Raw genomic sequence first — 26119 nt, 5'->3', positions numbered from 1 at the left:
TTTTTCTACATGAAGCTCATGTACAAATTGTCAGGACTCAAAAGCTGTTTTTTTTTCCCCTCCTCCCTCCCCGTCCTGGGTTAAACCCCAGCCTCCTGCTGCTGAAGTGTTTTTTTTCCCCAGTACCTTTCATCGAGGTTTCCTCCTCTCAGATGGGCCAGATAGCTCTGCCTTCTCCCAGCGACTTCTATTTCTGGCCCTTCCTTTGCGCACGCACTTGTCTTCAGACCCCAGCTGTGCAATCACAAGCAGATCACTTATCCCAGCTCTAATTGCAGGAGCTCAGGTTTGTGGAGGTTTGTTTAAAATAATGGTACTGGATGAGGTTTGGCTTGGGGTTCTCCTCCCCTCCCGTCCCTGCTTCCCCATCACAGAGTCAGAGAGGAAAGGTGAGAAACCCATGAAGGGGATGTTCAGCAGTCAGCTGCCTGAGTGGTAGACCTCAAAGTGCTTCAAAGTGCAGCCTGGCAGGCTCATGCCTGTCCTTTAAAGTTTGAAATTAGCTGTATAAGTGTAAGGGGCTCGAGGCCAACCTAATCAGTGGAGGAGCAGTGGGTGAGTGGGAGCCAGAGGTGTGGATCTAGAACTAGCTTTGGATCCCTCTCCTTGAATGAGGAGAGTTAAGGCTTCATGGCTTGCCTGGTCGTTGGTGCTGTGAAGCCCATCACTGCTACAGAGGCAATTCATCCAAAATGTAACAGTGGGTTTTGCAACATGTATCTACCTCTTCTGCTGGCAATTGGGCTGAGGCAGTTGACCCCTTCCAGAACAAGTACTGGCTGGACCTTGAATGTGGGTGGATGAGGGTCTGATCTAAACTGGGTATCGTCCAGTGTCATTTTGTGCCCTCGTGGGAGGTCTTCTCACTGGGCAAAGTTGCATTGGTGGGTTCCTGGTCCCATTTCTGTGCAGCTTTGACAACCCTTTGGCTAATACAGGGGTGGTCTTGGAGAACACCGTGCACTGGATGTGAGGATTAGCAGGTCTAGGCAGTGGAAAACTGAGCCCTTGTAGCCAAGATTTGTGGAAGTTAGTGTTAGTAGGTGATGCAGGTGAACGTAGGAAATGTTTGGTGTTGACAGAAAACCTCAGTCTTTAGCTTGGGGCTGTACAAGAAAACTTTAGGGTGATACGGTTCTTAAATTTGAGAAATATAAACCATCTGAATACGTGTTTACTATGTCACTGTGTTTACCACAGCTTATTGAGGAAAAAGTCTTGCATGCTCTCACTCTCTGTCCTTCTCCTGATAACACTGGAATGCTTTGGCCAATTTATTTGAACTTGATAGAGGATTACAAGTCATGAGGCTATCAAGTTCCTACACGGATCGTGAAAATAGGCAGAGGAATTGGAAAGAGGGTGTTGCAGTGCCTTGTGGGGAAGAATACAACGTTATCCCATTCCTCATTAGGCACTGGGAAGTCCACAGGAGAGCTCAGTTTCACAATGCACCGGGAGTGAGTGCACAGGAGAGGACAGGACCTGTTTGCTGCTGGCCGAAGTGTCCAGCCCATGCTGGCTGTGGGACAGTAGAGCTGTGCGTGTAGGAGAGCAGGCTCCCAGCAGGTTGTGCCCAGAGCTAGAGGAGTTGACATTTGCAGTGCCTGAGTCCCCCTTTACTGGGAAGCAGGTACCTAAGAGACTGTGATTCCTTCTAAATGCTTTCCCGGCCGGCTGTGTACTCAGCCAGCCAGTCAGGAGGCACTGTCTTGTATTTGCAGAGGGTAATTGTGCACACCTTATTTATTGTGCAGTAAAGAAAACAAATTAAGACTGTGTAATTATAGAGACAGGCACACTTTTAAATAAGGCTTAAGTAGTCAGATTTCTATTTAGAAAATTAATAATTGCCATTTCTGTCTGCATTCAGAGGCTCTTCTTAAACTGTCTTCTGGAGGTTTATACAGGGTCTAAATTGGTTTGTAGGCTGGCCAAGACACAGCTCCTGTCAAAGAGCTCTCTCTCAGCGCTGCCTGCCAGAGTAAGGATGGGGTTGAGAATCCAGTCTTCACCTGAGGGTCTTAAAGATGGAGACCCTGGTGTGCTTTGTGCTGAGTGTAACTGGGTTTTTTTTGAGTATGGTATGGTCAGATCACCTTCTGCTCCACAGGCATTTTTATCTGTGTGATCCTGTCAGTCTTTTTCTCCCAAAAATGAGGATTGGGGAAGATCTGGAAGGTGCTGGCAGGAATGTGCAGGGACCAGCTTTGCCTGGGGAAAGACTGAGCTGGCTGATCTATGGGCTTGTTTTCATAGGCAAACCTGAACTGTGATTAATCTGGAGCCTCCCAGAACCTCCTCTATAGCTCGCGTTGTTTTCTGAAGATGGGGCTAGCTTCGGTGTCCTGCCTGGGCTCATGGCAGTTGTGCAGTGTCAGCTGGTACCCTGATATTGGATGTAGTTTGTAGCTTTGACATGGGAATTCCCAGAGATATGTTATGGTTTTAGGCTTTAATAGGAAAGAAACTGGGCTGCATCCCCTGAAAATGGAGGTGGCTGAGGCAGCACAAGGTTGGTGAGTGTCTCTCTGCCCTCTTCACTGCTGTTTCAGGGTGGCACTCGAAGCCCTCCAGCAACTGAGGCCCGTGCGCTTTTGAAGGGCTGCAGGCAAGGTTCTTCTTGCAAGGCTGGCAAGGTTCACCTTCTTTGCTGTGCGTGTCTGGGAGCTTGATTGAGATTTTTACACTAAGTAAAGAAATAAACAAAATATCAGGCGCTGAATTATTGCAGTATAGTACGTTCCCTCTCGGTCATGGCTTGAGGGTCATTTCCCCCTGCTTGGTGGTTAATGATTTATTGTCTTGCTCTAAAAGAGCCATTCTTATATATGAAGCAGAGTTAAACCCTGTTTTGTTCTCTTTCTCTAACCAGCTCCAGGCCCTGCGACTGCCTGCAACCCTCTGCTTGATTCTGGCTCTCCTATTACCCTTCCTCCTTCTTCCTGATGATTTCGCCCTGCTTCGTCCTTTCATCACTGCACTGCTGTCATACCCATCCTGGCAGTCTCCTAACCCAAACTGCCATGTGTTAATTGCTCTTGATTTCCCATCCATACTCTCGAGTCAGTGCAGCCTAACAAGTCCGTGTGTATCAGCCGGGGCACAGTAAATGACTATATGTAATCTCTCAGCTCACTGAGAGGGTGAAGTGAAATGCTTTTACCTAAACCACTCCTTGGTAGTTTAATGTGTTTTATTTCGGATTTGCAAAGGACTAAATAGGAACTAAATTTCTCCATGAACATGAGCAAAATAAGAAGTAAAACAAAGATTTAAACAGCCTTTAATTTCTCTTAGGTGAATTTTTCTATACTCACCCTAATCAGGCAGGCAGCTTGGGTACTCTTTGATTCCCATTTGTGCTCTATGATGCTCCTGCCCTTTCTAGGAGGAAACCTCTGTGCTGTTACTCTGGAAAGCATTTTCCCCCATGTGTCTCTAGTTCTTATATAAAATGCTGGGCACACCTATAGTGCAGTCACTGAAATAAACAGTAGTAAAATCTCCTCTGCTTCCACAAACTTTCCTGTTCTACCCTCTATCTGCTTTGTCCCCTGGATGCCAGTGTAGCGCAGGTCCTTGCTGATATGCTAATCAGCAGCAGTGATTTGATGGCATGTTTGTTCCCAGTTAGCACAGGTGAGTGATAAGCAGTTAACTGCAGCTATTCCTTTTTCTGCAGCGGCAGAGATAGGTCCTGTGCTTTAGCAGCCATTGTGCACAAGGCCAGAGGAGAGACCAGTTCCCTGCAGGACTGTGGCCTTCCTTCAGGCTGAGTCGAAATCATTTGACCCGCTTTCAAAAGGCTGGGTAACTAATTCCTGACCGCAGGCTGCTTCGCTCAGCTGTGGAGATGGTTTATTGTAATAGGAGGTAGAGCAGTGAATTTGTGACCGATGTAGTCTAGTGGGCCCTGAGAAAGAAAGTTTCCAACTCAAGCACTGTGCACCTTGCAGCAAGACTTGTCCTGCCTTGGTTCCCCATCTGAAAACCTGGAATAATAACATTTGTTTTCTCTGCTTTTGATCTATTTGCAGTGTAACATTTTGTATGGTTTCTAGCAAAATCTGGCCTTGAGTTGTAGGATGGTGCTGCAATGTAAGATGAGTTATAATAATGCTATCACAAATACTTGTTGGTTGCTTGGATTCTTATGTTATGCCTATCACCTGGGCTTTCAGGATTTTGCTGTGGCTTTGTCTCTCCTTCCTTCCTTTGAAATGTTGAGATGTTCTTTCCAGTTGCATTGTGTGCCTCTGAGGCTTATTTCCCTTTCTGAAGTTTGATCAATTGTGTTTCGGCAGACATGTGAAGTGGGTAACTGTGGTTTTGCAAAGGCTCTGTTTTTTCCCGTCCCCTCTTTAAAAAAGGCTGCAGACAATGCTGGGGAAGTTTTGAATGAGGCTATTCCTACATGAGCGTGTGTGCTGGTGTGTCTTTTTACAAGCCTTGTTTCAGGATTGAGGTAAAATGTGAACTTTAGACAAGTTGGGGTTTTGGCGGGGGTTATCCTCTGTGATATAGTCCTTGCTGGACAACAACAGTCTGATGCATGTCTTGTTGTGAGCTTCCCTTCAAAGAGAGGCCAAATATTCCTCTTGGATGTGATCCTGAAGATGAGGTGTAGTTGTGTCTTGGTTAAACCTCACCACATCTCTGAGATCACCAGCAGCACAGAATGAGCTGATTTCTGGAGATTTGGGCATGACAAGGACCAGATCTTGTTCCAAGGCTTCTGAGGTCACTCCAGCATGGAGGTACTCCAGAAACAGCCTCTGGCCGTCCCTTTTTCTTGCTCCCCGAACCTTGTGGCTCAGTTAATTAGATGTGGTGCAAGGCAAGTCTTACCTGCCTGCGCCAGTGTGAGAGGTGCTGCACAGGGAGGAGAGCCAAGAGGGACCTGAAGATGTGGAAACCTCCCTGAAAGCTGCTGAGGGAGAGAGTGAACGATCATGGCAGGATGAGTGCAAGTTAAGTGACCATGCAAGTTATCTCACCTGGGATTTTTCTTTCCGTGATACTGGTTTCCTAACAGTATGATTACAGGGCTTTTTGGTGTACAGGCAATAAGCACCAGGGCAGAAAACCAGAAACATTAAAATCATATGTTATTTGAGCAATAAGATACGACAGGGCATGAATGATGGGACATTAATTCATGATGGTGTGTGACTAGGCAAGAATTTAAATGTCTTAAGTTAGGCAGTCATGTGTTTTATTGGAATTATAAAATTTTATTAGAAAACTGTGGGGGGAGGGAGGTTTTCCACCAACCCCTTCCCCTCATTTGTATTTGTGAAGGGATGGGCTGTGAATTATGTCAGAAGAAAGAGACTGGGGGATATTTACAAGGCTGCTATACGAGCCTGAGGTTTGTTTTCTCCAGGAGCTGTGCATAACCGTGTCTGTAGACTTGCTAGTGACTGAGGATGAGGCGTGCCGTGAGGTCATGCGTGGCCTTTGCCAGGACTGCTCCCCGGGCAGCTCTGCCCGTGTCCACGCGTGTCCCGTGGGGTGGGGCCGTGGCCAGCACCGCGTTCCCCGCGGGGACGCGCTTCAGCACCACGGACAGGGCCGCCAGGCTCCCTCCCGCCCTGCCCGCACCCGCTGCTCCTCCCTGCCCGCACCCCCAGCATCCCTGCCTGTGTACCCCCGGCATCCCTGCCTGTACCCCCGGCATCCCTGCCTGTACCCCCGGCATCCCTGCCTGTACCCCCGGCATCCCTGCCTGTACCCCCGGCATCCCTGCCTGTACCCCCGGCATCCCTGCCTGTACCCCCGGCATCCCTGCCTGTACCCCCGGCATCCCTGCCTGTACCCCCGGCATCCCTGCCTGTACCCCCGGCATCCCTGCCTGTACCCCCGGCATCCCTGCCTGTACCCCCGGCATCCCTGCCTGTACCCCCGGCATCCCTGCCTGTACCCCCGGCATCCCTGCCTGTACCCCCGGCATCCCTGCCTGTACCCCCGGCATCCCTGCCTGTACCCCCGGCATCCCTGCCTGTACCCCCGGCATCCCTGCCTGTACCCCCGGCATCCCTGCCTGTACCCCCGGCTTCTGGTCCAAGCCACCCTGCCTGCAGCCCCAGCCTCCTGGCTTCCAACCCAAACGCCGATCTTCCTGTCTGCAGCTGAGCTTCCCAGCTTCCAACCCAGGCCTGGTCCTCCTGCATGTGGCTGTGCCTCTCTGTCTCCCACCCTTCAGGTTTCCAGGCATGCCTGCCTCCAACCCAGTTCTCCAGTCTCCTGTCTCCTCTGCCTGCAGCTGGGCCTCCCAGCTGTCAAATCAGCTCTGACCTCTCTGCCTGCAGCCTAGAACCAGCCCCAGCCACCCTGCCTGCGGCATAGCCTCTTGCCTTGTCCACACCTCTTGGCCCTCCATCGTGGTTTGGGCACTCAAACCAGGACATCCTCCCTGCCTCTCTGCTTGCAGCCCTCCCTCGGTCCCAGCCTCCCTGCCTGCACTGACACCTCCCAGCTTCCCTGCCTCTTGCTCAGCCCCAACCTGCAGCTTAGCCTCCCTGCCTTCCTCTGCTGCCTCCTTTGCCCTTCTCTTGGAACAACCTCCTTCCCCTTCCAGCCCCAGCCAAGCACCCCAGGGCAGTGACCGGAGCAGTGGCTGTGCACACCTGGCTGCAGGTGCAGGACGGATCAAACCATCAGGTGTGATCCCACTTGAGGGGTGACCAGCCTGGTTTCACTACCAGTTGCGTCTTTATTTGTTCATCTCTCCTGCTATGAAGGCAGTCTGCCGAGATGCCCATTTGACAGATGCAATATAAACTTTCTGAACTGCAGTGGCTCCTGGCACTGGTTTTGTTCTGCGGCGTGAATGGAGTCGTCTTGCAGCATTGCTACCCGGCTGCTGTCTGTGGGTTTCTCACATGAGTAGTTCTCTCGGAGAGCTGCCATCCAACCTCACTGCAACCGCAACCCGTGGGCTTTGGCTAAATGTTTGTTGTATCCAGTTGTGTGTGTTGATAATTGTGGGTAATTTGCTGTTGCAGAATAATGAAGGAATGCCTGCTGCAGTCTGAAGCACTTAGTGCTTCATGGTGATTAGTCTTTTCATTTGAAAATATTCCTCACAGTGACCAATATTTGAAGATAAAGGGTGGATACTTTCTAAGTACATCAAGTATTGCGAAGAACAGGAAAAATGCAACTGCTGTGTCCAGGCATTCTTGTGGCTTATGACGGAGCTAATTGTTAAAGACAAAACATGTTTCTGCTTTTGGGGTGGCTATAAGTGAGGAGTGTAACAAGTGGGCTTTGCTGGACTCTGACTGTGTTAAGTCACCACCAGTTAGTTCCCTGTCCCCCTCAGCCAAGCGTGCCTGGGGCTGTGACGAGGCACATCATACCATGGCTCAGGTGTAGCTGCAGGCAGGTCTCTGCTCGGAGTTTTACTCCTCCCTGTGTGCTCAGCTGCTGCAAACAGGAGCATTTCTGCCCAAAAGGTTTTGCCCATGTTCAGGTGTGCTCCAGGCGTCTGCTGCCTCCCTGCTCCCCATCCCCACGGGCCCCTGGAGGGACGCAGCAGCCTGGTGCGAGGCAGCTCCCTGCTTGATGCTGTCTGTCTCCTAGACTTGAGTGTTTTTCTTGCCGTTTGATGAGACGTAGCTGGAGCACGTCAGCCTCGCCTCCCGCTGCGGCCAGGAGCCTCCACGCAGCACGGGAGGTGGCAGCTGCCATCTCCGCTGGCTGACGGCATGGTCCCTTTGGTCTCCTGTTCCTCATGCACGTACCTCCCAGTGCCAGCCTGCTGTCCCTGCGCGCTCCCCAGCCCTGGTCCCTCGTGGTGTCCGGCTGCTGCTTCCAGGTCCCCTGTGCTGTGGGTGCAGGTAGCTCTGCTCCCCGTGGAGGTGGGCGAGTGCCGTAGGCTAATGGCAGGCTTTCTTTTCATTAGCTGGTGTAAACACAGTTCTTTGGCGGCAGCCTGCTTTTCTGATCCCAGGAAGGACCATTTTTCCTTTTATCTATAATTTAGTGAAGTGTCAAGCCACAGGAGTTTTAATGATAATAAGCAGCAGAGGAAATTTATTTATTCGCTGCAAAAGGTGGGTTTCATTCCAGGGATGCGGGTTTGTTGTTGTTGTTTTTTACTCTTCCCTCGCAAGAAATGTTGGCTGCTCATGCAACCTCCCTTCCAGTGTGTTCAAGCGACCTTCCCTGTGAAGCTCACCACTGTGGTTCCTGTTTGGCTCGGTGGCTTTCCAGCCCCTCTCCCACGCAGGACCTGTGGGCCAAGCAAACTGGCAAAGGGGAAGCAAGGAAAATACAGTGAGCTGGGAGTATTCATGGGATTAGTGAAGTGTAATGGGAGAAAAGGGAGTCACGAGTTCCCTGTTTTTCACTTTCTCCTGCTGCTGTGCATCTCTTACATCTGCTTCCCAGACCAGCCTCTGTGGTGGATCTGACTGCTGAGGAAAAGCAGGGAGGGGCTTTTTTGGGATTACGTGCAGCGCTTGCCTTCTGGCAGCCTATGAAGCTGCTAGTGGTGACTGGTGATAAAAAGTGGATCCACGTCATATGGAAGAACCGGGACTCCTTCTGGAAGTGCAGGAAGGTAGAGAGTGGAGCTCAGGGCTGGTCAAAGATGAGCAGGGGGTGGGATGTGGCTGCGGGAGTGATAGGGACCAGTCTGCAGAGAGAGGCTTGCAAGAAAGGATTGGAGCAAGAAGTCATTAGGGAAGAAGGTTGAAATGGCACAGGAAGGGGATGGGATGTAAAAAACAGATCTAGAGAGGCGAGAGAGGGTTGACTGGGATAGGGAAGAAGCACATGTGTGTGTGAGCTCTGCGGGGGGGAGCAAGCGTAAGGGAGAAATGGGTTTGCTAGCAAATACTTGTGCCTCTGAATTAACCAGAACCTTCCTCTCCCCCTTCGATATGGCTTTGGAGGTAATATTAGAATCTTCCTAATTATTTTTCTTGGACGAGTTTTGCGATCCTGATGATATTAATTATTCTTAAAGGTCAACAGCACTCACTTGAATCCCCTTCTGTTCTATCATGTAATCAGTTAATTAATTGGAAACCATTTAGCAGTGTCTGCCGAGAGCTTAGCCTGCCTTATGCCCTGTTGTTTTGCTATTGCTGGGAGATATATATATGTGTGTGTATATACGTTCATATTTGTACCACTTCCTTTCTTCAGAGGCTCTGCAGAGCGCTTGGTACCATCCCAGCCCATCGCAGCCACTGGCACCCCTCCCCGAGGCAGGCAAATTGGGGCTCAGGCCCAGCTGTTTCTTTTCACTTTATTAACACCCATCAAGAGCAGTGTTTGGGGTTTTTCAGAGCTCTTTGATTTCTAGACATCCAGGTAGGTGGGGACTATTTTTTTTTTTTTCCAATGTAAATTTGATGCACGAGCTGTCTAACAGCTGAGAGCACAGCCCTAGTTCAGGAGGGAGCAGGAGGACAAGACCCTGTCCCAGCACATCTGGGCTCTATGTGTTGAAGTTGAGGTTCTTGTGTGGATCTCATTCAGCTCTCCCAGTGCCTTCCTGTGCATTTGGGGTGACCTCCCAGCTGGGGTGGTACCTCCTGAACGCCTGTCCTTGCTGCTTCAGTGTATTCAAGGGGGAGGTGGTGGGAACCATGTGGAAGCCTGGGAGGACGTGTTTGGGGTCTGGTGTCACCGTGTCCTTGGAGATGCTGGGAAATGCCCCTTGGACTCGGCTCTCCATCCCACACTGTCTCCTCGAGCTGTGCCTCGCCGCAGCACAGAGCGATTGGGTTTGCCCTGGATCCACTGGAAACCTGTGAGTAGGAGGCAGTTCCCAGTTGTTTTCTGTTCCTAGCTTGAAGAAGCACACAATTTGAAGGAAACAGGCAGGATAAACCCAACCCCTCGCTGGAGGTGTCAGCTGGCAACCCTTGTTCTCGATCGGCACATATCTCCAGTATTATTTGTGTGAGAAAAGCCCAGCGTACAGCTATATTTTGGGCCTGTGGAATCTAAAATGACTACAGTTTGGGAGCGAAGGGGTGGGGTGGGGGCAGAGCAGCCCTGAGGATGTCTCAGCTGCAGGAGGGCAGCTGTGGGGAAGGGCTCGTTGATTTTTTTCTTTTCCTTGAGCAGAAGACTGGCATGTTCCATGGATGCTGCTGGACTCTGCCCTGCAGGGAAGCTGGCAGGCAAAGGGAAAGCAACTGCAGGGCTGACCCAGCTTTTAACCTTTCTTCAAGTCCTCTGAGAGCCCAGATGTTATTGGAGAAGAGCAATGGAAACTGCACACAACAAGTGAGAGACGAGTGTAGTGCAGAGGGCCAGATCCACGCATCTGATCTACCTCGAAGCATAGGGGACAATATTATCCACATCTGGTGGTGGCTTCCCATCTGTACCATGTGCTGAACCAAAACTGTGAGCAACAATAAGCTCTGAGGGGCGATTTGTCTCCAAACAAAGCTTCATGCAGCTGGGAGACGCCTGAGAAGAGATGACTTGGAGGGTGTGGAAACGTCATGGGGTTGGAGATGGCCTTTAAATCAACCTTTAAAGTGCTTTGGGATGGGCTGGGATGAAGGCAGCAGCAGGAGATGGCTTGCTGCGTTGGCAAAGGCAGTGGGAGGAGAAGCGTGGGGCAGATGTGCCGCTGGCGCGGCTGTGGGAGCCCTGTGATGGAGGCGTGGTGCCTAACGCCTTCCCGCTTGCTCTGCAACTTCTGTTTTGTAATGCTATTATTTAAAGAACAATGCAGGAGACCAGCCCCTTCCACTTCCTTCAGCCCTGTTTCAGTCACAGTTGGGATTTTACAAATCAGGATTGTGCCACTGGGAAATATAGAAGGGTTGGTGGTTCTTCCTCAGGGATTGCACCTCCAGGGCATTGGAGTGGCAGGGTCTCTTCTTGTGTGCCACCGATGGTGGTTTCTTGCTTTCTTCTTGTGCAGGATGCTGCTTTGAGTTTGGGAAATTAATGCAAATTCTGGCTCTAGCCCTAGAACAAGAAGTAATTTGGGGGAAAAGATGATAATGTGATGGGATGCGCTTTGCAACAGATGCCTTACAAGGCACAGGACACTACCCGTGGACATGAGAAAGGAGTTAGTTACGCTCTCTAAACTCACAAAGGAAGACTGCACCTCAGAGGCTTTTTGATTCTGTTGCGTTTGGGGTGTGTAAATACCTGGGTGTTGCGAAGGGATTGTTTGACGAGAAGAACTGGACTGTGGGTAATGCCAGACCATGGCCGGAGGACCTCTGTAATCTGTCCTACTCCTCCATAGAACCAATACACGTGTCCTGGTGCTGTGCCTGGACAGGGAGCACAAACGGGAGAACTGCTGGCGGCAGTTCTGGGAAATCTCAGGGTGACCACTTTAACACCGTGTCCCGTTCTGCTAACTCCGCTTTCCAGCGTGCCTGCGCTTGGCATCGCCTGGTGCTTTTGCAGGCTCTATCTCAAGCGTGTCCTGCTGGGGCTTTGTGCTGAGCTATCGGAGATTTCAATTGAGTCTAATATTTGCAGAGCCTGATTTGTGGGGAGACCTGGACTGCCACAGCTTCTGGGACTTGCTGGGGTAATTTTAGCACATTCATTAAGGGAGGACAGTACATTTTTTCCCTTAATGAGCAAAGCTGCTTACTAAACAGGAAAAGGAGGAGGGGGAAGGGGAGGGCAGGACAGGCAACGGGGAGTGTAACATTGCTTTTAGAGGTCACTGGAGTTATCTGGCAGGGATGAACAAGCCCCAGAGTGACTTTCCAGTGTTGCTCTGGTTCAAACCCAAAGCTTTAGCAGCTTGCTTGCTGCAGAAATGAAGCCTGGATGGAGCTACCCCTACACCCACAGCAGCATATGAGGCTGCTGACGTTGTCCTCTGCTGTGACCACCAGCACTCAGCCATGGCTGCAGCGAGCTGTCAGATGATGGGAAGCGCCCCTCGTGCCCAGAGCACAGGGGGAAGCGAGGGAGTCCCACACAGTGCCACCGGCATATCCAACGGTGGGGACTGGAGCTGAGGATATGCATCTCGCCTCCCATTTCTGCCAGGCAGTTGGTCCTGCTCCCTCAGCCCCAGCTGCTCTGCGCAGTTAATCCACTCCACCCCCCCCACCCGGATCAGGATTTTCAGAGTGGCACCATGTTATTAAAACGTGTGAAAAACTTCTCCCGTGCATAAGTAAATGTGTCAGGTTGGAAACAGGGGCGAGCGGAGAATGGAGATGCACGGAGGAGGGACAGGCATGGAGGGTTTCTGCCATTGCGTTGGGCTGAACTGCATAATATAGCTTACAGCGTAATTACAGGGGCTCCTGCTTGTTGGTGTCATCAATGAGGCATCCGGCTTAATTTAGCTGAATAAAAATGGCTTTAATAGTGGAAACACTTTTGGCTGCTGGGTAATTGAGGGAAGAGAAAACATGCTGTCTCCTCTTGCACTGAAGTCCGCTTGTTCTGGGCTGCACGGATCCAGGCGCCTCTCTTGTCCCACCCATCTCTTTTCAAGTGCAGGAGGAGGATTAATGGAGGGAGAGAGCAAGAACTGGGACTGCGCTGTCACTCAGTGATAACGTCCCACCTTTGAGGTGTGCATGGGGTTGCTGGTGGAGATATAGCATGATGAGGCACCTGCAAAGCAGGAGGCTAGGAGCACGGCCGCTGCAGCAGGAGGAGAGTGGACCAGTGTTGAGCCTGAGTCACGAGTCAGTTGTGTGTCTGCCGCCCTGGACGGGGTCCAGGTGAGCTTCATCCAACCCCTTTTCCCTACCCAATTCCTTTGAAACCTGCTCCAGAGGCAAAAAACAAAAAAAGAGCCTGGCAGCAATTTCTAAAGGCTGTCTCCGTGGAAATTAACATCTTCTGAGTGATGGAGAAAATGTCCCATGGCAAAGAAGCAGTTTGAATGTGCTCCAGGAGTGCTGATGGCAGGTCTGTCCTGAGAGAGACAGGCTCCTGTTCGCCGCTGAGAAATATGTGGGGAAGGCGTTTTACTTCCCTCCCCCTGTGTTTCCTCGATGCGTGATGTGCCGTGTTTTATTACAGGTGGAGCTGATGCACAGGCTGTTATAAAGGTTGTCTGGCACACTCTGCTACAGGACTGCTTCCACTTTCCTATAACTCTGCCAAATTTTAATTGCTCAGGCTGAAGTTTTCTGTGTTGGATGTCTGCTCCTGGCTGAATTTTTTTTTTTTGGTTTATTTCTTCTAGTCTCAAATAAAAACCTACTCAGATGTTTGAGGCAGTGGAAGGGAGGGGTGGAAATGGGCTGTTTTGCTCAAGTTAGAAAATACTGGTGATGCTCCTGTTACCTGCACTCTCCTTTAGTGGAGGGGAAGAAATTTTGTCAAAGCATGGATTTTGCTTGGAAGACTTGATTTTGCTCTGGGATGTTTCCTTATGTTGGCAGAATGGTTCTTGATCTGATCAGAGGGGAGAAGTTTTGCAAAGGATGTTTGAGAGCAGACGGGAGATGAGGAGCAGGTTCTTGTTGGGACACTGTGGTTGGATGGGAGGATGTGAAGGCAGGCAAGATCATAGGAAATTTGGGCATGGATGAGGAAATTGGGGCTGAGAAGTGTTTGGGAGTGGCTGGAGAAGGATGGGTAGCATGATTCAGCCTGCTGGGGAGAAGTGGCTGGATGGGGGGGAGGCAAAGGGAATGGGAAGGAGAGACCTGGCACTGTCCGGCCATGGGTGCAGAAGGGTTGGGATTCAGGTTGCTGCAAATGATGGGGATCTGGAGGTGACAATGGACTTTCAGCCTTGGAAACAGCATCGGGAAGGCAGAACGGGCAGCTGGAGCTGGCAGAGGACTAGTCCTGGCCTTGATTTTCCCAAATCCTCCCCATTTATTCTCTACAAAATGCTGGGAAACTCAGTGCGCACAGCCAAGGTTCAAGCACGGGGAGAACCTTGCGAGCACTGAGCGGGTGTTACAAAGTGCTGGAGCTCAGTTCACCCATGGAGCTGTAATTTAATCTCTTCATGTGCATGTACTGCAGTACTGTCTCTAATTTCACAATCGCGTGCTATCTTCCCCGGGAAACCTGCCCCATCGGGCGCGCGGGATGGATCTGTTCCGGGGAGAAATCAGTGCTGTGCAGTGAGGTTTCTCCGTAGGAGCTCTCTGTCTTTTGTGGCAGAAGTCAGCAGATGTACCCGTTGCACATGGAAACCCAATCCTGGTGTCTCTGACCTTTGGAGTTTTTGTGACCAAAATGGTGTATTTTTAATGTGTGTTTGTGCACAGTCCCTTTCTGTCTCCGTGCTGAGATCGGGGACCTTTGCAAGGGTCCATTGCAAGGACCTTTCTGACGTTTTAAAGTGTCCCAGGTGTCTGTTTCCAACGACAAACATATTCCTCCCCGTGTGTCCCCTGGTTGATCTGAAATGGAACCGTTGGTGCGCGTCCCCCCTGACCAACCCTGCAGAAGTTGATGGTCAGGTTGGATCAAACATGGGATTTGCCCTTTGAGAGCAGTCTGCTGCCAGACGTGTGCAAGTGAAGACCCGTCTCCTCTTTGCCTAATACTTGCTGTGGTTTGTTGTCTGGGGGAGGGAGGAGGTGGTAGGAGTTGGTTTTCAGGGACTGCAGGAGACGAGAAGCGGAGCACATCTGCCTGGCAAAGCTCCTTGCATTAGTGAGGATGTTTCCTTTCTCCATCTCTCTGTGTCCTAAATTGTAATAACACGATCATGCTATTTTTGATTCCCTTATTTGCGTGGAAAGCCTGTTGTTTTTTCTCTTCTCTTTCAGAATCCAATTTTCTCTTGACATTTCTGCCTAATGTAGCAAAACATGACCTTTGAGAAAGGACATTCCAGCAAGATTCACTCCCTCCTCTGCATCTCTGCCTCTCTCCCACATCTTGCTGTCTCTCATGCATCCCCTTTTACGCTTCCTTCTTCTCCCTGGTTGGGGGAGGGAGTTTACTGTCTCACTTTTCAGTAGCAGCGAGCTGCTCCTTCCCCTCCTACTTTTCATCTGTCTTTGCAAAGTTTCCAGGTGCTCAGTGCTCCGGGGTGGATAAAAGAGGGAGTTTTGCAATGTTCCCCCACCCCACCCCCCCAGCTTAGCTTCACCTGCTATTTTTGCCGCTTTTCTAAACTTTATCACAGGCTGGAAGCAGTTTGTCTACAGCCGTAGGGATGGTGGGATCGCAGTCATGTGAAATGAGGTCCCTGTGGTTTGCCATGGTTTCGCAGCGGGATAGTCTGATATGAAGCAGAGCCAGAATTTAATGATGCATCATTGTGCCATTTAGGAGTTTGGGCTTATTCTTTTGCCAGGCTCATGGTGAGCCTTTGGGAACGATGTGTGAGCTGCAGCGGCTTCCCCACTCCTAATCGCAGGGGTTTGGGCTTCGCAGCATCGCTCGGTGACAGGTGGGACAGGACCAGAGCTGCTTTTCCCTCGTTGGTCCCTGGGCTGTGTCTGCCCTTGCTGCAACCCGGTGTAGGGCAGCAAATGACTCCCTCATCCCAAAACCTCGTGCATCAGACCTGCAGCTGCAGGAGCCACTCTGGGGTTTGCTGTCTGAGTTTTAGCTCCTTTCTGCAAATCAAACAGGGATGGTGGGTTGAGCCGGGCAAGGCTGGGCTGCCCGCTGTCACCTCTGCCCCACCTTGTCCCCTACCTCCTCTCTGGCCAGCTGAGGGTTTAATGAACCTCTGGGTGGTTCACGCCTCTGGCCCTTCATCACCCTTTCCAGCGAGCGGGGTCATGGCGGGAGGGTGCCTGCAACCTTGCGCCAAGCTGCCCGGCTCGCGATGAGGAGGGAGCTGGTGGGAACAGGGCTGGATGCAGCCAAGGATGCAAGGCAGCACCTCCTGTGTTTTCTGGAGGCCAGCATAGATGTGGGAGGATTTGGGTTTCTGCCCACCCATCACCCTATGGGCTAGTCCCTGGGTTGGTGACTCTCAGGCTGGCTGGGCGTCCCCAGGAAGACTGCCCGCTACAGACACCATTTCATTACCATCTTCTCACGCTCTTAGAAACTGAGGGCTTTTCTCTTTCTCTTTCATTTTTTCCTTTTTTTTTTTTAGTACTTCGGTTGCTTTTACACTCTTTTATCCTCTCTAGCTTGCAGCTGAAGAGGTGATGTCTGCTGGGTTGCAAAGCTCTCCCAGGTAGATGAGATTTTATGTTTCTGCAAGTTTGGGCAGATGGAGAGAGGGATGGGGAGCTGTTGGCTGCTGTAGCGGTGGTACCCCTGGGTGCAAACAACACACAGCCATACCGGGACACTTCGAGCGCACAGCTACTGCAGATCTGATGATAACACTTTGGGTAATCATTGTGCTGTCATTTGAACCTGGCTGTTACTATTTTTAACGCATCGTTTGCACTTAAATTTTTTTGTTCAGGGGATGAGATTAGACTTGTTCTTTCTGCTTATGGTCAGTCAAGCTCCAGATTCATGGGCAGGAATCGGACGCATCTTGCTCTGTTTGATTTTTTTTTTTTTTTTCTTCTTAACATGGCAGCATGACATTTTTCCCCCTTGGAAAAAAAATAAGTCAAATGAGAAACTTCCGGTTGTGTTTGTCCTCATTAAAATCTCTCATTATAAAATCTAAACTTGGGTCCTAAACTGCTTGACAGCCTCCCCTTAGAGGAGGACGATGAGCTCTGCGGAGGCGGTAGGGCCACGTGCAGGAAGAATTATTGACCGTGACTACTTCTTTTTTTTTTCCTTTTTTTATTTTTTTTTTCTTGTTAATTTGCAGAGACCTCTCTGGGAACCGGCTCACCACTCTGTCATGGCAACTCTTCCAGACCCTGCGACTCTTTGAACTGTAAGTCCCACCCTGGAGGTGTCTCCTGGGAGAAGAGGGGAGGCTGAGTGGATAAATGATTTCCAAATAGAGCTATTTTGAAGCCTGCGAATAATTATGTAAAACTCCAGTGGGCAGTACCATCCTTGGGAGGGTTTCCTGGGTACGAGAGCACCAGAGCAGAACGGCTTCTCTTTTGACTTCGCAGCAGTTGGCTAATTAACGTAGGGATGATGAACAAGTCACGCTTGGGGTAGTAAACGGTTGACTAACTCTGGGAGCACATTGGAAATACTTACTAGGCCAGATTTTGAGTGAATCTTCTCAAATACTTGATCCTCATCTGTTGCAGGGTAGGGCTAAGTGTTTTTCTTTAGCTCACGGACACGCTTTATGAGACACCCCCGCTTTTTAGGCGAATGACTCCCTTGCTCTCCGGCAATCGAGGCACCTCCCAGCTGCGATGTAGGAGATGAGATAGTGTCTCTCCTGGGGCACCGGTGGCCTTCAGCCTGCTGAATTATTGATAGAGCATTCAGCGCTGTGCTTGAAGAATAAGTGGACACGAAATCAATGGAGCGTTGCCCTGATGACCCGTTTTGTTGAATTTTAGAAATAGTTGTTTGGTGGGTATAAAAAATATATATATGTAGGATTTGTCCCAGAGGATCCTGGGAAGCTCCATTCATCCTCACTGATGATCAATAGAGCTGTAAGCTAGAAGTGACTTATGAAAGAATAAAGACAGTCTTTCAAGTGGGAGTAAGTGTGTTATCACCAGTGTTACTGCAGTGTATTTTATTTCTGTCAAATTGTTAAATGAAAAATACTAATAGTGATATTAGAAAATAGAGAAACGCCCTTCTGATGGGGAATCTGGCTTGCAGAGTTAAAATGCTGAATTTGGAATTTGTCTCCTCACTGATTACAGCTCTAAATATTTTTCAAGCCTGGCTCAGGTTTCAAGTTTAATAGCATGAGTCATTTGTATTCTTAGACCTTTACTTATTGTCATTGCACCGTCTGGCAAAACTCAGATTGATGGTTGTTACCCAAGAGAGGCCCAAGAGTGGAGGAGCAAATGGGGCTGCAGTCCTGAGCTAGAGGCTCTGGCCGTGCCTGGGGTAACGGTGAGCCTGCAGATTAATGGGGATAATTCCAATGGGGCTCATTTTTATGCGGCTTTGTTTCATTTGGTCATATTTTGTTTCTCCAGGCATGTCCCAGGTCTACCAGCCCAAGTCAGGCTCAAAAGACCAATACCAGGCACAAAAGGGAATTGAGATGCTGCTGTTTGGGCAGCAAAGTGTACTTATTCCCAAGGGATGAAGAATATGGCTGTGTTGTCCTGCTACGGTGGTCCTGACAGGGAAGCTGGTGCGCTTGGGGTGGCTTTGGTTGGTGTCAGCAGGGTCACTTGGGGCCAGTGCTCTGCAGCCTGGTGAACGGGAAGGATCGGGATTACTTGGCTGCAGTTGGAATTGTGCTCAGAGCGGTTTTCTCAGAGACAACAAGCCCCAGTTGATGAAAGAAGTAATGCAGATAGAAACGTGGGAGATTGTGGGGCTTGTTGGTGGGAAGAGGTGCTGGGGTGGGAACGCAGCACTGATATGATGTGTGGTGTCCGTGGTGTCCTGCGGGGAGGTTTGGTACCACGTGGGGCTGGAGCCTTGGCTGGACCCCTCCTGCCACCGTGCTGTGAAAGGGGTCTTGCCAATCCACCCCCCACCCCTGGCACCAGCTCCAGTGGTCAATTTAGACCCACAAGTGTGTGTGCCCACAGGGTCTGGCTTGTGGTTGGCTCTCCTGGAGTAAGAGCCTGGTCAAGTTTATTTTTTCTGAGGAATTGCTTTGTCAACTGGTGCTGCCTGACAATTTTTCCCTTGTCACTAAGGTCCCTCCATCCATGTGAGCACAGGTAGGACGGTCAGTACCACGATAACATGACGATGCTGTTCCCCAAAGCATGACAGGAGGAGGGATATTTTAGCTGATACCCACTGGGACGTTGTTGTCAATGGGGCTGGGGGATGTGCCTGCAGTGTCCTCCTGGGGCTGCGAAACTGTCCTGCTGAGCTTTGGATTTGTTTGTGTCATGGTTTAGGCCAAGCTGGCCACCAGGCGAATGACAGATGCTCCCCCCTGCCCCTCTTCAAAGTGAGAGGCAGAGGAGGGAAAAAAAGACTTAGGAGTTTAGAAGGAACTAAACTACTTTAATGAAATATTAATAACAAAATAAAAAGGAAATAATGAAATATATACAAAATCATATCAAGCTCCCAGGGTGATGATCATGTCACCGGCTGGCACTGGGGAAGTCCCAGACTGGACTCTGTGATGGATGGGAACTGGATGCCAGATCTGCATTCAGGGTTGGGATCAAAGGCAGACAAACTGACAGAGTCCTCAGACGCTGGCCGTTGAAGAAAGGGGTGACCCTTTGGTCCCTCAGCTTTTATACTGAGCATGAGGCAGATGGGATGGAATACCCCGTTGGTCAGTTTTGGGTCCCCTGTCCTGTCCGCTCCTCCCTGCAGGTGGGACCCCTCTAGGCTTTTCTGCTTCTGACCCTCCAACGGGGCACATACCCGAGTTGGCTGCCCGTGGGTGGTATCGCAATGAGTATAAGCAAGAGGCTCTCTGCGTACCATGCCTGGGCATCAGCTGTAAACATCGGTCTTATGGCTCTGAGAGTGAACAGTGTCTGCACAATATGCTGTTAGTCTCAGTAGTTGGAAGAGGCCCAGCTAAGAAGCAAAGTTACTGAACAAAATTGGTCCTGTTTTACCTCAAACCAGGACGGTTTGAGAGAAGACAGCGTGGAGGTGTAGCCTGAGCTACGGGCTCCGAATAAATCATTCATATAAAGATGCTGGGAATTAAGGTAAAGACATATGTTATCTACTGTGGGGTGGTCATGGTCCTGCATGCTAGAAGGATGGGACCTGTTGATGAGGAAAAGTAAATCCCAAGGCAGGGAGAAATTAGTAATGGATGTGCAAAAGTGGGAAATACTGTATTTTTTTAGAAATGCAGAGGATGGGTGAGTAGAAGACAGTTTTCTGGCACACTGAGCTCCAAGGAGGCTTCCAGAATCTGGGAGGGAGACAGAATACATGGCCCACATAAAGTGAGTGTGAGGCACTGGTGAAAGCTAGAAAGGGAGTTGCGGACTGACATCAGCCAAGGACTTGAGGCTGAGCCAAAACTCTCTGGAAAGGAAGAAGGCGGTGAGCAGCAGAGACCAATGCAGAGGCAGCAAGCCCGAGGAAGGCAGGCTGAGCAGCAGCACTTGTGCACGGCTGTGGAGAGGCCAGAAGACCCCAGGGACACACAGATGCTGGCAAGAGTCTGCTCTTCTTGAGACAGTTAGGTCTATGAAGAGGGTTGGTGGGACAAGTGGGTGCAGGTTCACCAGAAGCACCCTGTTGAGTCCCAGTGCTAGCAGACAATTGTGGATCTGGAGGGAGGATGGTCATCAAAGGCAAAACCGTGATGTGCAGTGAGACAGCTCAGAGCAGCGGAGCATGTGGAAACGGAAGTGATGGGAGGATCGTCTCCAGGAAAGTGTTGGGAGGAGAGGAACTACTACTGATGTGACATGGAGATTGCCAAGGAACATGAGACCTGACAAAGCCACTCACGGTGAACATGGAGGAGGAAAGAGCAGAAGACTAATGGGATGATCATGCCCTGCTATGAGATCAGGCAGGTGGATGGGAACTTGGGGCTTGAAACAGCTGCCTGGCTGTGTTCGAGGCATCTCAAGCTCAGGAAGATGGTGTTGCTTTACAGCAGAGTTTCTTGTTGAGCAGAGTTGAGCTTTTCCCCTGCTGACTCACTGAAGAAAGGATGGCAAAAATGAGGCACGCTTCCAAAGAATATTATCTCTTTCTCCTCCTGGCCAGAAGCAAGGCTTGGAATGGTTTCCAGTAACTCCAGCCCTAATTCCCACAGCACGGGCTGACCTTGACCGGCAGGGCTCGAGCTAATGTGCGCACAGCTCTCCTAAGTCTGAAGCTGAGTGCGCGCGGGGAATCATCTGACACATGCAACAGCTCATAAACGTTGGACTTAGAGCCTTTCTTATCCAGAAGTCACAGCTGGTTTCCTCTGTCATGTCCTTGGCTTCCTTTGTCATGTCCTCAGAGAGCTTAGGGCTGACATTTCAAGAAATTCCTTCCCGGAAAGACCTAAGACTCTGGATCCAATTACATCTTTGGTTGTATAAAACCTTGTAGTCCTGAACATCTTGCCGCTCTGCCCGGCCCATCAGCATTTCTAATACCAGCAGTCCCTGCCAGCTTACCCTGCAGTAGATTTCTGCAGCGCTACAGCAAGAGGCTTTGGTGGGGATGGGGCACAGCAGCGTCTCTGTTAATGTTATGAGGCCAACTTAACATCGTCTGTGGCTCTAGCTTAAAAACTTATTGCCGCCAACAGTCACGCTAATAGAGTTGTAGCTAGACAGTGGGTACTTGCCTGCTCTCTGCATTAGCTAATCCAGCCGTCAGACGCCACACGTCGCTCCCTGTCTGAGTTTGTCCTTTTCTATCTCATCCCTTTCTGGCAGGGGTTTGGAAATAATAGTTCTGGCTGGACCGCCAAGAGAAGCCCTGGTTCTGGGAAATAAATAGAAATGAAAAACAAAAATAGTTTTTCTTCTCTCTCTGCTGAGCGCTCTGTGCTTCTCAGACCTAGGGAAGCAGTCTGAGTCCCAAGGTAGGAGAGTGTTTTAATTGCAAGTGTACAAAGCCTCGGCAGCAGTTTTATGTGAATCAAAACAGATAGGAGAAGTGAGGCAAGGATCTCCACTGCCCTCCGAGGGGCTTTAGCTGCAGACAGCTTTGTTTTAGCTGATGAGTGGGGAGGCATGGGACAGGGCGTCTGTCTCATCTAACTGCCTAGCCTGAAAAATCCTGCTCTGGGTCTATGTGAGGTCTTGGCTGCCCAGTACATACTGGGATGCTGATGGCGTCCCTTTTCTGCCTTGGTCCACCCTTGAGTAGGCTGTCGCGGCAGTTTTGGGAGGTGATGGGTACAGCTTTCTGTGGGGACCACAGCTGGGCTTAGCCAGGCACTTGCAGCATTGCTGTATCTAGAGAGTTGACTTGGTACCCGGATCGCTCTGGGGTTTCAGCACTGCCATCGTCCCATCCAATGACAGTATGGGGCATGATCGTCCCAGTTTTCTTCTGTCCCAAACCTGAGTGCCCACTGTGTGAGGGGCTGTGCCCGGAGCATGCCCTGCTGCAAGCCTGTTGTTTGCCTGGGGGTCGGTGGATGGGTCTGGATCATATGTGGGTTTGGTCCCTTTTTGGGCCAACTCCTGGGTGCAGAGAGCAGCTCTGCTTGTGCAAGGAGAGCCCAGCTGGCTGGTGGCTGGGATACTTGCTATTTCTCAAAGGCCTTTTCAGTTTTAATGAGGCCTTCAGAAGGTGTGGGAGTGCACACAGCTCCTGAGCGCCTGTAACCAAGCTGATGCTTTGGCAACATTTCCAGGCTAAGGCTACGTGTGAAAAATGCCCTTTGGGATTACTCGTCCTCTCCAGGAGTAAGCTGTGCCAGATACATCTCATGAGGAGGAGCCCCTTGCCTTCATTTTCACTGCAGTTTCACCCATTAAGCACATGACAGCAATGAAGACCTCTCACTGTGCCTTTCAACACCAATTTTTGTCCTTTGCGCTGTGATGGGAGATGTCTCCGCAGCACATGGTTATGCCTTCTGGCCTGACAGTGGGTTTTGGCCAAAAGGCACCTTGTGGTCCCCGAGATGCTTCTCCTCCTTGAAGAAAAGGGAAGCAGAGGGTCATAGGTAGTGGGGACATGAAAGTCATGGGAAGAAGGGTTGGAAGGAGCTGCAGCTCCTAATGATCCCTGCAAGCCACGAGGCTGGGGAATGATGGGGTCCGAGGAGAGAGTTGGAGGTTCAGGGTTTTGAGCAGGTGCAGGAGAGTGTGAGCATGGAAATCTATGCACTTCTCTGGAGAGCTGGATGGCGTGGGGGACTAGGACTAGGACTAGGGGTAATGGGCACAAGCTTGAACATAGGAAGTTCCATCTTAACACGAGGAGGATGGACCCCATCCTGTGCAGCCTGTTGTAGGTGACCCTGCTCTGGCAGGGGGAGTTGGACTAGATGATCTCCAGAGGTCCCTTCCAACCCTGACCATTCTGTGATTATGTGGCAGGACGGGCCCCGAGTGAGGAGAGAGGGCATCTCCCATGGGTCAAGAGTGCTTTTGCAGTGTGCGTTCTGGAAAATGGGTGCACGCATCCGTGCCCCTTCTACCTGCGGTGCCATGCCAGCTGCCACTGGTTCTTGGCACATCCAGCTGGTGATGGGAGTTAATTTGTGCAAAAGGCCCTGTGGGGGTCTCGATTAGAGCACGTTCCATCACTGACGTTGGGGCAGGTCATGGGTAGGTTCTGCCCTGAAGCCCGCTGCTCCTGTATTATTCATGGCCCTTCATGAATTAGCAATGGGCCGGGAGGGCTGCTGTCTATTACTTACAGCACTGCCCTTAAGTGCTAGGACAGTGGCTCTCCCCGGCAGCCTTGTTTCACGAGGATATTTGCAACGGAGCGGAATTTCTCCCCCGCTGCCTCTGAGCTGCCGCAGCTCCCTGCCGGGTCCCAGGGTACAACTCTGGTTACCTGATGTGCCGTTAGCAGAACCCACGGCTCTTACCCAGGTGCCATCCTGTGTCCTGCTGGTAGCAGTGACCTTGGGAGAATCCTAAGGAAAATGTGGACTTGTGGCCATGCTGAATAGGATATAAAGGCTGAAAGAGTTGGGGCTGTTCAGCCTGAAGAAGAGAAGGCTCTGGGGAGATCTTATTGCAGCCTTCCAGTACCTAAAGGGCCTACAGGAGAGCTGGGGAAGGACTTTTTACTAGGGCATGTAGTGACAGGATGAGGGGGAATGGCTATAAACTGGAAGAGGGCAGGTTTAGATTAAACATTAGGAAGAAGTTTTTCACTTTGAGGGTTATAAGGCACTGGAACAGGTTGCCCAGAGAGGTTGTTGAGGCCCCATCCCTGGAGATGTTCAAGGCCAGGCTGGATGGGGCTGTGAGCAACCTGGTCTAGTGGGAGGTGTCTCTGCCCATGGCAGGGGGGTTGGAACTCGATGATCTTCAAGGTCCTTTCCAACCTAAACCATTCTATGATTCCATGTAAAGCCTGTGGGAAGCACTGGCAGTACCTGTCGTAGCATGCGGGGAATGCCTTGTCATTCGAATCCCACCAAATCACTGTGCTAATCTGCTCTGGTCTGTTATATTTAGTGCTTTGGCCTTTGAGTCACTTACCTGAGCCTTTTTTTTGTCTTACTAAGGTTTAGGTGCTTTTGATGGGAAAGGAATGAACTAATGAGAAGCCACAGAGTGAAGTTTAACTCAGTGTATGTTTAAAAAAAAAAAAAAAAAAATAAAGTCAGATGGCATCTTCTTCTCTGGGAAGATTCAAAGTGGCATCGTTAGGGTTCAGGTTTAACACCCCTGGGTGCTACCAGAAGATCCTTTCTCCTCCTCCTTCTTTTGCAGTACTGTATTGACGAAACAACAGCTGCACGTTTGGAAGGTTGTTTCCAAATCCTGTTAGTTGGTGGAATTAATTTTGTAAAAGCAAGCATGAATTTCACAGTAACACGTGGAACAGGCCAGAAAACCATCTTCTCCCTGTATGACAGGGGGATCTAGATATCGCGTCAAACAACGGTTTGACCTTGGGAGATGCCCTTCTACTTTGGGGTGACTGAGCTCACCTTTTGCAGTGCTGGCTCCTCTGCTCCCTACTTTCTTTTGCTTTGCAGTTATGTGGGGAGATAGGTTGTTTGTTCAGGCTGTATCTCCTGTTTTGCTCAAGTTCTCATTGCAACCCACGTTGGTAACTCAGTCTGTCCTGGCTGAGCACTGGGCTCTCCTCCCTGCTGGAACCAGCCCTCCTTGCATCTCCACAGAGAGCTGCAGGGCTTTAAAAATGTAAATGAAATGGTTAATAGGTTGGAAAATCAATTATAATAAACATTCCTGGTATATAAACTATGTGTAAGTGTGTTTTAAATGAAGTACATTAAAGGCAGTGCTTTTTTCCATTTCTCCTGGCTAGGTCAGGAGGGTCTCGGTGCAGTGCTGCTTGATTTGATTAAAATGCATGTTACCCTGCACATTAGCTCGTGCTCTGGGTCACCAGGAGCCTGTGTTCGTACAAGGTACTCGGGAGAAGAGCTGCCAGCTTCACCGAGAGCTTGTGGGGGCTGGAGGTGTGCTTTACCCAGCAGGGTCTTGGACCTCCACTGAACTGGGATTTGAAGACCTGAATCAATACTTCAGGGCGGTGGGGAGCTGCCTGCTCCTTTGCTGAGGGATGGATGTTTTGGGTGTCTGGACGGCCGTGGGACCAAGCTGCAGATGCGCAGAGCTTGCGGTGAAACACATTGTGTGTATGCACGTGCTGCCCTGGCAGTCGTAAAACTTTGTGTGCCTGCGTGAAGGAGACCGTGCGAACGCATGGATGTGTAACCTTGGTCTCTCTGGATGTGCCAGAAGACCCCAGGCAAATAACACAGAGGAGATTCTCCCTTGGCTCTAAAGCCCCCTTGCACTCACATGGTGACTGTCCTCCTCGGGGAGCCCAGAGCCAGGCAACGGCCCCGGTTGTCCTTCCCCACCCCACCGTCCTTTCTCATGCTCTCTCTGCCCGCAGGAGACTAGAGAGGAACCTTTTTAACTGCAGCTGCGACATCCGCTGGATCCAGCTATGGCAGGAGAAGGGCGAGGCGAACCTACAGTACCAGGAGCTTTACTGCATGAACATGGACGCAGCCATCATCCCTTTGCAGGAGATGAACATCACCCAGTGCGGTAAGGACGGCCGGGGCTGGGCATGTGGGAGGCGGGAGGGTGCCAGGAGGGAGCCCTGCCCTATCTGGCACCTCTGGTTCCATGCTTGGGGAACCTCGTGCTGCAGAATCCTGCCCCATGGTCAAGAACAAGATGATTGAAGCTGATTGGGGTGTAGTTTGTGGATTAAAAATAGAGCATCTGGGTAAATGTGGGGCTGCTGTTTCTGTATGTGTGAAGGTATTGGGGTGATTTGGGGCATTTCCTTCTCTGTAATGCTGTTGCTCGACGAAGTGTCTGCGATGAGTCTATGTGATGTCTTGAAAAGGGATATGTTTCACGTTGCTCTTCCTCTGTCTAACAAATCCTAGAAACAGCATATTGTTAAAAGTCACTGCCGCCATATCTTTTGTAATTACTCTTATGAAATACATGTCTCTCTTCATTTTCTTTTGTTTTATTTTTTCAATTGGAAGCCCCTATCTGTAGGGAAGAGTCAGGAGTGACTTTATATCTCTTTCTGTTTCCTGCTG

General features: G+C 50.4%; 1 protein-coding gene across 4 annotated transcripts in view; it reads left to right on the top strand.

The window, feature by feature from the left end:
* NTRK3 (neurotrophic tyrosine kinase, receptor, type 3) overlaps window positions 1-26119 on the top strand; it is a 233273-nt gene that overhangs the window by 38931 nt on the left and 168223 nt on the right. For all 4 annotated transcript variants that reach the window (XM_009887217.1, XM_009887210.1, XM_009887203.1 and 1 more), the window contains exons 4-5: window positions 16691-16759; window positions 25450-25607. In XM_009887217.1, coding sequence (XP_009885519.1) covers window positions 16691-16759; window positions 25450-25607 — 227 coding nt within the window. The remainder of the gene's footprint in view (window positions 1-16690; window positions 16760-25449; window positions 25608-26119) is intronic.

The sequence above is a fragment of the Charadrius vociferus genome, unplaced genomic scaffold (genome assembly GCF_000708025.1).
Source record: "Charadrius vociferus isolate BGI_N301 unplaced genomic scaffold, ASM70802v2 scaffold190, whole genome shotgun sequence".
NCBI classification, from domain to species: Eukaryota; Metazoa; Chordata; class Aves; order Charadriiformes; family Charadriidae; genus Charadrius; species Charadrius vociferus.
Note: the sequence above shows the minus strand (reverse complement) of the source record. Positions and strands in the feature narration are given on the sequence as shown.